General features: G+C 35.2%; 1 protein-coding gene across 8 annotated transcripts in view; it reads right to left on the bottom strand.

Moving 5' to 3' along the window:
- Nucleotides 1–12,336, bottom strand: part of RELCH (RAB11 binding and LisH domain, coiled-coil and HEAT repeat containing) — a 114,129-nt gene that overhangs the window by 71,962 nt on the left and 29,831 nt on the right. For 6 of the 8 annotated variants that reach the window (XR_011563877.1, XR_011563878.1, XM_019986736.2 and 3 more), the window contains exons 3-8: nt 8,110–8,181; nt 7,943–7,998; nt 7,726–7,839; nt 2,562–2,765; nt 2,370–2,461; nt 1,448–1,741 (exon numbers count right to left, since the gene is read on the bottom strand). Coding sequence is in view for 6 of the 8 variants with exons in the window: in XM_019986736.2 (XP_019842295.2) it covers nt 1,448–1,741; nt 2,370–2,461; nt 2,562–2,765; nt 7,726–7,839; nt 7,943–7,998; nt 8,110–8,181 (832 nt within the window). In the remaining 2 variants the exon portion in view is untranslated. The remainder of the gene's footprint in view (nt 1–1,447; nt 1,742–2,369; nt 2,462–2,561; nt 2,766–7,725; nt 7,840–7,942; nt 7,999–8,109; nt 8,182–12,336) is intronic. The other 2 variants (XM_070779142.1, XM_070779143.1) reach the window with 1 other exon arrangement.

Genomic DNA, 12,336 nt, shown 5'->3' with positions numbered 1-12,336 from the left:
AGTACTCTTGCCTGGAAAATGCCATGGACGGAGGAACCTGGTAGGCTGCAGTCCATGGGGTCGCTAGGAGTCAGACACGACTGAGTGACTTCACTTTCACTTTTCACTTTCATACATTGAAGAAGGAAATGGCAACCCACTCCAGTATTCTTGTCTGGAGAATCCCAGGGACGGGGGAGCCTGGTGGGCTGCCGTCTATGGGGTCGCACAGAGTTGGACACAACTGAAGTGACTTGCCAGCAGCAGCAGCTAGAAGACTGGCAGGCTACAGTGCATGGGGTCCCAGAGAGTCAGACATGACAAGCAACTAACACTTTCACTCTTCTTTAAACTTCAAACTCTTCATTGACATTGCCTGACACACAGTTAAGAGCTAAAAAAGTTAGCTGGACAAATTTAACAATCATCTTTCTCCTGAGAGTGGAGTATAGAGGAGATATATGGAACTACTATAAATGCCACTGCATTATTTTTATGACTATATCTTAACCATATTAGATTAAATGCACTTTGAAGACTGGGCCATGTCTATTTCAATCCTGTGACCCCCTCATAATACCTACACATACACACACACACACAACCACACACAAAGTTGTGGCATATGAGTCAAAAAGTTTGCTTTGGAAAAAAAAAATCAAATACTTCTCACTAATAATGAGTACCTTTAAGTCTAAAACAAATTAGTCATGCTTTCCTATTACATCCCAACACTTGCTATAATACTCCTCCATTTATTAGGAGGAGGAAGTATGACTGGCTCAGAATGCATCACAGGGTGTGTGTGAGGATTAACTAAGCTAGCATATGTAAAGCGTTTAGAACTGTGTCTGATATATAAAAAGAACTCAATAAATATTCCACTCTCAGAGAATATTCTTTTTCCACATTATAATGTAAACACTTTTTGTCTCCTCTACTAGAAAACATAATCATGATGGGCAAGGGACCCTGCTTTGCTCATCTAAGTTCAATCATTGTGATTCAATAAAAATTAAATGAATTAAGATAATATTAATGACACAATGTTACTAATGGAAGCAGAAACAGAAAAAAGGACTAAGATCAAGAACTAATCACCTTTTTAGTAAAGGCAACTATTTAATATCAAAACTTTCTACTGAATCTGATAATGATTGTAGAACACAGAGAAGGTAAAAGCACTGGGTACAATACAGCCCAGAGAGCATGCATGTTGTTTATGGGTTTAAGCACTGAGCTAAAACAGGACCTAGTTCACTCATGGTCTACTTCTCTGCAACACAATTTAACTTAGTAATTACTTGTGATTTTTCACAGTGATGTGGACTCTGCTATGTGTTAAGTTCATGCCAGACACATAAAAATTCATGTATCTGATATGCAAAATAACAACTGAAACTCTTCTAGTTTGAGAATGTACTAAATAGCTGAAAGATGCATTTCAAAACACAGGACACATACTAACCTATTGGGTTTATCAAAATGGACTGTGTTTTTACTTGATGGAGAAGAAGATGGTATTCCTTCTCTTTCTCTCCTGGGGAAAGAATGCGGGAAAGTCTCTTTAGGAACAGTAGAATCAACTTCATCTGATTTTGAAAGATGGACATCCTTGTTTTCTCCCTTGTCCAAACTATTTATAACTGAATTCTGTCTACTGTCTTCAGAGTCTTTGTGGGGAGACTGATCCAAAGAAGGCTGAACAGAGTCACAAACTACAGGGCTGGCAAAGTGTTCATTTTTGAGGAAGTCCATTTCACTGTAAAAGAAAGACAAATTATTAGAGAAGAAAATTGTATTTTTTAAGACTTTGGCAATAGCATAAACCTCATACTGGGTTTAATGATTTAAAAGTATAACATATTAATAGAAAGTGATTTGGCAACTAATTAATCTTTTCTGTACCACAGATATTGATGCTTCATATAGAAATGTAGCCACAAACTCTTACAACAAAACATAAAAATATTTTTATAAACTATGCTTTGGATTATCACTTAGCCTTCTTCGTGTGTGAGATGTGGAAAATTCCATCTAACCCACATCATGAGTATAAGAATTAAATGAAATAATGAATGGAAAATATGTATAACACTAGCACGAAGAAGTTCCTTTATTACTACTGATACAACCTGAAGAAAGTAAAAAATATCTTACTCCTTGGTTCTAAGACATATATGATTTTATGATTATTACAGTGATTAACAACTTTTGGCAGTGAAGAACACATTAAGTATATACACAATTATAAGATTTTTTTCCCCAGAAGTATTAGAATATGAAAAATTATGCCTTACAACTGAAATATTATCTTATATGTTTATATAATTTGTCAATTTCTTTAATAATTTTAAGAGGTTTTATAGAAATGATGATTAAGTACTAACCTTTCAAGTCTTCTGATTTGTTCCATCAAAGACCATTTCTCACTATTTAATAAACTAATTTTATCTTCTAATTTCTGTACTAGCAAGGAGTTCTAAAATCAAAATGGGAGAAAAACAGAAACTCAACATCTCATAGTCTGCTTTTACATGGCTTAAACACTTTTTGTGGACTTGATTATTAATACCTCTCACCTCTACAGTCTGAGGAGTTTCAAGGGTTGAAGGAAGGTTGCCTAAAACTGGTGTCAGAGCTTCTAATTCGTCTTCTTCTACACCACTGGCCACGTCCACAAGGTCTTTCCCAGTTACTTGATGATTTCCAAAATCTCGGTAGAGTTGCAGTAAGTCTGGAGGTTTTGGAATATTTAATCCTACGTCATCCCATAGTTCAAAATCCTAAAAGATAAAAAACAGTAACATAAAAAAATCTACGTGGTGGTTTTATCTTGCATTTTTGAGATGTATCTTTTCCTTATTGCTACTATCTTGAAAACTCAACATAATTGTGTGATAATGTCAAAGTGTATGTGCCCGGTGAATAACATCCTGGGAGTCAGGAAGTGTCTAGGAGTGTGAGATGCACCCCCACCTCATACTTGGAAAATAAGGGAAACAGGGTACTCAGTGGAGAGACAAGCTTTCTTTACAGCAAGAAGGATATTCTGGACTTCCCTAGTAGCACAGTGGATGAGAGCCTGCCTGCCAATGTAGGGGACCTGGGTTTCGTCCCTGGTCCGGGAAGATTCCACATGCCTTGGAACTACTGAGGGCAAGCTCTAGAACGCGAGGGCTACAACGGCTGAGCCTGCCACCCGCAACTACAGAAACTTGCGCACCTAGAGCCTGTGCTCCGCACCCCAGAATGAAGAGTGACCCAGCTCGCCACAACTAGAAGAAGCCCGCGTGCAACAACAAAGACCCACCACAACCAAAGAATTAAAAAATAATACATTTATAAAATTTAAAAAAACAAACAAAAAGGGATATTCAGAGAGAAGTTGAAAATAAAGACTTTATTTATAATAAGAAAATTTCACATAGCACCACAGAAAGGAAGGATAGGAAGTAAAGGAAAGAACTGGCAAGAGGGAACCAAAAAACAGTAAGATAATGATTATATGCAGATAAGAATGTAAGAGAACTATCAGTAAGTATGTACCGAGTGCTACTATACACGCAGGCACAGAGATGAACAAGAGATTCGTTTAGCCTCAAGAAGATTATAGGCTAGTCAGGGATAATCTTAGGTAATCTCAGAGCCATTAAGATAAAACCAGGCCACTAAGATAAATGATCAAAGATAAATTCAGGTAAAAAGTCTTACCTTTTAGCCAGAGGCGAAATGTGAAAGCTGTGAGGGCCCTAGGACAGAGCTGCTTTAAGGTCGGGTGAGATACCACTGAGCAGCATCCAGTGGCTAAAGAAGAAGGAACTGAGGAGCACTTGCACTGCCCTTTGTAAAATAGCTTTATTGGGGTATATAGTTAATAAGTAACAAACGGCACAATTTAAATCTGACTCTTTGCGACCCCAGGGACTGTAGCCCGCCAGGCTCCTCTGTCCATGGGATTCTCCAGGCAAGAATACTGGAGTGGGTTCCCATTTCCTTTTCCAGGAGATATTCCCAACCCAGGGATCGATCCTGGGTCTCCTGCATTGTAGGCAGACACTTTTACCATATGAGCCACCAGGGAAGTCTTAAATCCACAAGCTAACTTAAAATGTGCCATCTGCTAAGTTTTGACATCTGACTACACACCTGAAGAGACCACTGCAATCAAGAAGATGAACTTGGGGGCTTCCCTGGTGGCTCAGTGGTAAAGAATCTGCCTACCAATGCAGGAGACACAGGTTCGATCCCTGATCTGGGAAGATCACACTTGTCATGGAGCAACTAAGCCTGTGTGCCACAGCTACTGAGCCTGTTTGATCTCAGGCCTGGGAGTTGTAATTACTGAGCCCATGTTCTGCAACTACTGGAGCCCACACCCCCAGAGTCCGAGTTTTGCGACTGAAGAGTAGTCCCCACTCGCTGCAAAGAGCGAAAAGTCAGAGCAGCAATGACGGCCCAGCACAGCCAAACATAAACAAATAAAGCAGAGAAAAAAAAGAAAAAAGATTAAACACCAAAGCTATGGAAAAAAAAAAGATGAACTTGCTCACTCCCTAGAGTTTGACCGGCCGCTTGCAAAACTTCCCCCTTTTTCCTCACGTATGCCCCGTTCCTAGGCAAAATACTGCTCTGTTTTCCATCACTGTTACAGGTTTATGTTTCTTAGCATTTTATATAAGTGGAAGCATACAGCAAGTACTCTATTTGCCTGGTTTCTTTCATCCAGATTATTGATTTTCAGAGTAATCTATGTTGCATCTGTCAGAGGTTCATTTTTTTTTATTGCTGAGTTAGCATTTGATGTAACGATACATCAGAATTTTTTATTCAACTGCCTGCTTTTGGATACTTGGGTTGTCTCCCTAATGTCAGCTATTACAAATAAAGTTGGTGTGAACACTGCGTAGGAGTCTTGGTATGAACATCTCCCTTCACTTCTCTTGGACTGTAATATCTAGAAACAGAATGATCAAGTCATATAGGTGGTGAAGGTTTTAATTTTTTTAAAATAGCTTGCTAAAAAATGTTCCAAAGTGATTGTACCATTTTGGATTCCCATGAGCAATGATGATATTTCTACTTACTCCACATCTTTGCCAAGACTTGGTACAGTCTCAGTTAAACATTCTAATAAGTGTGCTATGGGATTTCATTGTGACTTAATTTTTATCTACCTAATGACTAAAGATGTAGAACATCTTTTTTCATGTGCTTATTTGATATCCATATAGGTTCTTTGTTATAAATCATCTATATTTTTTATAAATCATGTATATATGTTTGTTATAAAATCATCTATATAAATTTTTTGTCCATTCTTTTAAAAATTGGGTCTTTTTTTATTATTCATTTTATAGAATTCTTTAAATATTCTGGATAGAAATTCTTTATCAGATATGTTACTTGAAATATTTTACCTAATCTATGGCTCATCTTTTCATTTGTTTAGAGTTGCTTTCAAAGAGTAGAAGCTATTGACTTTGATGAGAACAAATATCTGATGAAGAACACCATACTTCTGGTGTCATATATAAGAAATCTTGGCCTGCCTTCCAGGGTTGCAATGAATTTTTTCATGTTTTCTTCTAGGAGCCTTATGGCTTTAGAATTTACATTTAAATCCATGATCCATTTGAATGACTTTTTGTGTATGGTGTGAGGTATGGTTCAAAGTTCACTTTTGGAGGTATATAGATATCGAAATGTTACAGTACCAATTGTAAAAGAGACTATACTTTCTGAATGGGGTTTACTTTGTGCTTTGTTAGACATCAAAAGATCATCTATGTGTGAGCTAATCTCTTGACTCTCCACTAAGTTCCAATGATCTGTCTATGTTTATGTCAGTAAGATACTGTCTGAACTATAATATCTTAAAGTCAGCTAGTTGAAGTCCCCTAAGTTTGTATTCTTTATTAAAGTTGTTTTGGCTATACTATGTTATTTCCATTTCCACAGAAATTTTAGAATCAGCTAACCTCTACAAAAAAAGCTGGCGAGATCATTAGGATTGTATTAAAAGTACAAATCAATTTACAGAAATGGATACTTTGACAATACTGAATCTTATCTATTAGCACAATATGTCTCTTCTTTATGTCTTCTTTATTTTCTCTCAGCATGTATAATAGTTTTCAGTGCATAATCCTTCATCATATTTATCCCTAAGTATTTCCTATTTTTTTGATACTTTTATAAATGTTATCTTTAAAATTGAATGTTTATTTGTTGCTAGCATACAGAAATACAATTCATTTTTGTTTACTGACCTTGAATCCTACAGCTTGTCTATCATCACTTATTATAGTGTTTAACACTATAAGCAGTCTATAGGATTTTCGATACATAGAATCATGTTACCAGTGAAAGTTTTCTTTCTTCTTTTCCAAAATATATGCCTTTTATTTTTTTTTCTTGCCTTGTACTGGCTAGATTCCTCAGTATGATGTTCAATAGAAGTAGTGAGAGCAGATATTCCTGTTTTAGTCCTTATCTATTCCTTATCATTCATCATTAAGTATGTTGTTAGTGATAGTTTTTCTATAAATGTCTTTTATGAATCTGAGGAAATTCCTCACAATTCCTAATTTCTTTAAAGTTTTTACAGGAAAGACATGTTTGATTGTGTCAAGTGTTTTGAGCTGATCATATCATTTCTCTTTTGAAAAGTTTCTTAAAATGGTGAATTACAATGACTGATTTTTGGACTAATCAATCTTATGTTCCTCAGATAAACCATTTGGTCATTGTGTATTAGCACTTTTACACACTGTTGGATTTAATATAGTAAAATGTTATATAGAATTTCTATATCCATGCTTATGAGGAAAATGAGCCTGCAATTTTCTTTGTTAGCCAGGTCTGTATCTGGTTTTGAAATCAGAATTATGCTGGTCTTATAGAATGAGTTATGAACAATTCCCTTCTCTTCAATTTCTAGAAGAGTTTGTGGAGAAGTGGTATTACTTCTTCCTTAAATATCTGGTAGGTATCTACAGTGATATAACCTTGCTCATTTACTTTACTTCTTCCTTAAAAGTCTAGTAGATATCTATAGTGATATAACTTTGCTCATTCCAGATTCTGATAATTTGCTTCATGTCGCTTTTTCTTAATAAGTCAGGCTAGAGGTTTACCAATTTCATTAACCTCAAAAACCCAGTTTTTTGTTATTATTAATTTTTCTCTGTTGTTCTCTGTTGCCTATATCACTGATGCTATGCTAAGTCACTTCAGTCGTTTCCAACTCTGTGCGACCCCATAGACGGCAGCCCACCAGGCTCCCCCGTCCCTGGGATTCTCCAGGCAAGAACACTGGAGTGGGCTGCCCTTTCCTTCTCCAATGCATGAAAGTAAAAAGTGAAAGTGAAGTCGCTCAGTCGTGTCCAACTCAGCGACCCCATGGATTGCAGCCTAACAGGCTCCTCCGTCCATGGGATTTTCCAAGCAAGAGGTACTGGAGTGGGGTGCCATTGCCTTCTCCGTATCACTGATACGTTCTCATTTTTAATATTTTCTTCCTTTTAATTTCTTTGGACTTCAGTTAGTTTTCTTTTTCTAATTTCTTAAAATAGAAACCAATCTTCATCAATTTGAAATGTTCTTTCTTTTCTATTCAGTATTTTGGTGTTATGGAATTTTACTGTATGTATAACTTTAAAAAAAATTAAAGCTAGATAAAAGAAATAAGTACATTATAAATTAGAAAGGAAACAAATTATTGTAAAAAAAAAGAAACTGTACCTGATCATCATTTTCATCTGAAAACGTTATTGATGTCAGCTTGTAGTTATTCTTCAATAAAAATTCATTGACTAAGAAGTTTAGAGCTCTCTTTTCAAGAGGTTTGATTGGCTCCTAGAGACAGACAGAAGATGGAAACAGTACTGTAAGTCTTCTGCTTTCAATACTTGTGCTCCATTTCACATGGAAGATACTTTTAGATCTGTCATTCACCCACCTGAATTTCAGGACTTGATTTGTAATTTTTTCGTTCCTGTAAAGGAACTTCATGTTCTGGTGGAAGAAAATACAAATAATATTTTACTCTTTTACATTTTAAAATATCTCAGCTACTTCTACATTGTCAAAGTAGAAAAAGTCTCAAAAAAGTTGTATGTACACCACCTGCAGCCTTTGTCAGGTTGGCTCGGAGGGCCTGAATGGTCTCCTTGGCTTTCCGTAGTTCAAACTCCAGGACTGGACAGGGATTTGGAATAAACACACACAGGCATCCAACCAAGAAAAGGGAAACAAAAATAAAAAATAAAAAGCAAGGATGGGTATGGAAAAAAAATACAATTTGTATTGAAAACAGAAAGCATGCAATCTTTATGAAACTTGTGAACGCATGCAGCAGAGTTGATTTGCAAGCAAACTGGTGAATGTTTTCCATAGTTTTAGAATACAGGGGACTACTGATCACATGTTCTAGCTGTCTGACAAGGAATAGCTCTATTTAAAAATAAAATCTATGGCAGACTCTCATTTAGGCAAATAAAAACCTTGGGTGTTGTGCTTCACTCAGTCTAGGTAGGAAATGGAATGGAATGTTTCCAGGTGACATAATTTAGGGGAAAAGACAAAACTTAGATGAAGTTCAGCAAATACAGTTAAAGAAAATCTTAGGATTAAAAAAAAGTATTTATCTAGAATAATGTTTTAAATCAACATACAGAAACAGTGAATATATTCTTTCATTAAGATGTTGAAGAAGTATGTTTTAAGTATCTTACAAATGTGGGATGTCTATCAATTTTTCTACAAACAAGTATATATCTTCTGTAAATAAGCACAGATATGTTAAATACATATCTAAAAAAAGTTCCAAGGGATTTATTTTAGGTTTCATTTAAAGCCAAAGAATAGACATACGTTTGTTTTTTAAGTTACAATTAAAATCATTCTAAAGCAAATGATTGTGTGCAATTCTAATAAGAGTGTAGTTATCTAAGGATACTGAATAAAATTAAGTAGAATTTCAAAGTTTCTGACAACTCTTCAAATAGATATTTGTTCACATTAAGAGGTACTAATGAAACTTAAAGATTCCTCCTGTTACTGCAGACTCTGATACAATAAACATGAATATTGAGGAAACATTTTAATGAGCTTTTTGAAATGTTTCATCATGAACAAGATTTAACTATGTCTTTACTGGGAATTTTCTTTAAAATATATAAATACTGCTTTGAAGAAAAAAGTATTGGAGGGAAAAGTCATTTCTGTGAAGTAAAGCTCTGAGAAAATTAAGTGATCTTTGTCACAACTGGATATTAAAAAAATTATTATCTAAATAGTTCTGCATAAAGATGAGTAAATTTAAAACTTTAGAGATGCAACTTTTTCCTGATTGACTAATAAACAGAAAAAAGAAGATGGCAAATGAAATGCTATCAGAGACAACAAAGCTATAAAAATATATGGAAAAAATAGAATTCACTCAGTTTGCACATTTTCCTTAAAAACTTAAGATGTAACTGAATCACATCTAGTACATGAAGGCCAATTATTTTGATGCACAGAATTTCACCGCAGCAACATGAAAGCACAGTAAAAATCAGATGATGTGTATATGACTTTTTTTTTTGGTCGTCAGCAATGCTGATCTGCAAACCTTTCTGTGCAACAAAGTAGAAACATTTTCCCTAAAAATTACACTTCTGGAAGCTCTTAGAGTTTGTATTTAAAGTCAGACTGCACAGATTCGATGTGTAAGGTAAGTACAGAATAGATTTACTTTTCTTCTATTTCAAAACTCTAGGTTTTGATTTAAAAACACTTCACTATACCATAAGCAAAGTAAGTACACATATCATACTTTCAGTATCACTTACAATTTACTAAGACATATTACAGAACAATTGCAGATCAGAAATGCCCTGTACCAGAATGATAGAATATGAAAAAAAAAAAAAAACACCAAAAATTGGTTAAAACACAAACTGGGGGGGGAAAAAAAAACAATTCAACTGGTGAAAGTTTAGGTGACCAAGAGCAAAACAATGAATGATCAAGGCACAGAAAGCCAGAAAAACCCATGTCAGACGGCAAGAATTTATATTTTTATGCACATCTACACATACATTGCCAAATGCCATTAAAAGTTACCACTGCTTTTAAAGCTAGTGCTTATCAAAATGAACTCACTCTGCTGCATGTTTCTTAATATATAATACAGACTTTAAAAGACAAAGGCATATCTTTGAAGCTATAGCACATCTCTATAAAGGCACAGTATGATCAAATAATTGCAGTTATGTGAAAAGTTTTCCATGAAAGGTCTGAACAGATATATTTACACACATATGTATTTGTTACTTCTTTATTCAAAGATATTGGATTAAAACTCAAGACTTATTACTTTGTAAAGCAATATATTATACCAAACGACCTCCAAGTAGTTTTCAAACATTATAATTCTTCATAAGAATGTCTGAAAAAGTGAATGCTTTTAAAACACACTGTAGGCACCAGCTACCAGGCTGCTCACTGCACCGCCCCAGCCTCTACTAGCCCAATACTGCTGAATGCCATTTTAGTGGAGCTAAAGTAACAACTGCAAAGATATAGGTATACTGTAATACTGCATATTATAATCTTACCAAAATAATTAATGACTACGTCATTATCAGCCATTCTAGATTGGCTGAAACAGTTATTTCTCAGTCAAGGCTGGCTAATACTGGTATTGTATCAGTGGTACTAGATGAGGCACTTATGACTTGGGATATATGCCAGTGTGTATCACTACTATCTTAAAATATTTGTTAAGTCTTAGTTCTTTTGGCACAAAAGTCAAAATAATGGTGCTCTATAAACATCTGTTCATTTAGAGATCTTTTCCTCATTAAAGGAACACCTGCATAGACTTATAACCAGATTTTTAAATTTAGGAAAATGATGATGAAAATCATCACATACATACACGTATATATCTCTCTCACACACACACACACATATACGTCAGATAAACAGTTTACTAATGGTTGGAGCAGACTCGCATTTGCATCATGGGGCAATGGACTCAAAGCCTGTGTTACCTATGAACTCCTTCTGCCCGAGACTGGTACAGGAACATCAAAAAGAGATTGTTGTTCTTTCTCAGTAAGGTTTACACGTGATCCAAGGACAGGTGACGTGGTAATTCTCTCTTCTCAATTACTGGCCTTCCAATTAGCTTCTAAGTCACTATCAATGGTTAGTAAAGAGACAAAAGTCTCTTTGGAAATGGGAATTGTGATTAATTTAAATTTTCAGCCACACATCACACACTTAATTAAACAACAGGCTATGGTACAAGAGCCCTAAGAGTCTAAAGGTTATTTTCTTGGAATAACATGTATTTTCTTCCTTTTCCCAGTGAAGATGAAAGACTGCATCCATTCATGCATTTATCCTGAAGGATCACTGACTCATAATATTGTGTTCGTTTCAGGTGTATAGCATAGTCATTCCATTTTTTGTAGCCTATATCTCATTATAGGTTATTACAAGATATTAGATATAAACTTTTGTGCTATGAAGTAAACCCTCGTTGCTGATCTATTTTACGTTTAGTAGTTCGTATCTGTTACTGCTATACTCCTAACCTGTCCCATCCCCCTCTCTCTCCCCGCTTTGCAGAACCACAGCTTTGTTTCCTATGTCTGTAAGTCTATTTGTGTTTTATACATAGATTCACTGGTATTATTGTTAGATTCCACATATAAATGATATCACATACTATTTGTCTTTCTCAAGACTGCATGTATTTATATATTAGCATTATATAGTAAGCAAAAATTATTTTATGTTCCCAAACTTAGAGAAAGAGTATAATCTTTAGATTAAAAATACAAGGTCAAAACTACCAACTATTTAAAATTTTCCTTCTTAGTTATGTTTGGTTATAGTATTTTGCTTAGTTATAACATCTTGCTTTTACATCCATGTTTCCCCTAATTAAAAATACTAGCATACCTAATAACAAGAATAACGATGAACCTCTTAAATTTGACTTTAGGTTTTCAAATAAAAATTAGAGGAATGAAAATAATTACATGGTCTATGTCTGGGTTGAAGTTTTTTTCAAATACATAACCATCTGAACAATAATACAATATACAAAACTAAACATATTTGGTTCAGTTCAGTTCAGTCGTTCATTCGTGTCTGACTCTTTGCGACCCCATGAACCGAAGCACGCCAGGCCTCCCTTTCCATCACCAACTCCTGGAGTCCACGCAAACCCATGTCCATTGAGTCGATGAGGCCATCCAACCATCTCATCCTCTGTCGTCCCCTTCTCCTCCTGCCCTCAATCTTCCCCAGCATCAGGGTCTTTTCAAATGAGTCATTAGTTTCAAATAAACT

The sequence above is a fragment of the Bos indicus genome, chromosome 24 (genome assembly GCF_029378745.1).
Source record: "Bos indicus isolate NIAB-ARS_2022 breed Sahiwal x Tharparkar chromosome 24, NIAB-ARS_B.indTharparkar_mat_pri_1.0, whole genome shotgun sequence".
Lineage (NCBI taxonomy): Eukaryota > Metazoa > Chordata > Mammalia > Artiodactyla > Bovidae > Bos > Bos indicus.
Note: the sequence above shows the minus strand (reverse complement) of the source record. Positions and strands in the feature narration are given on the sequence as shown.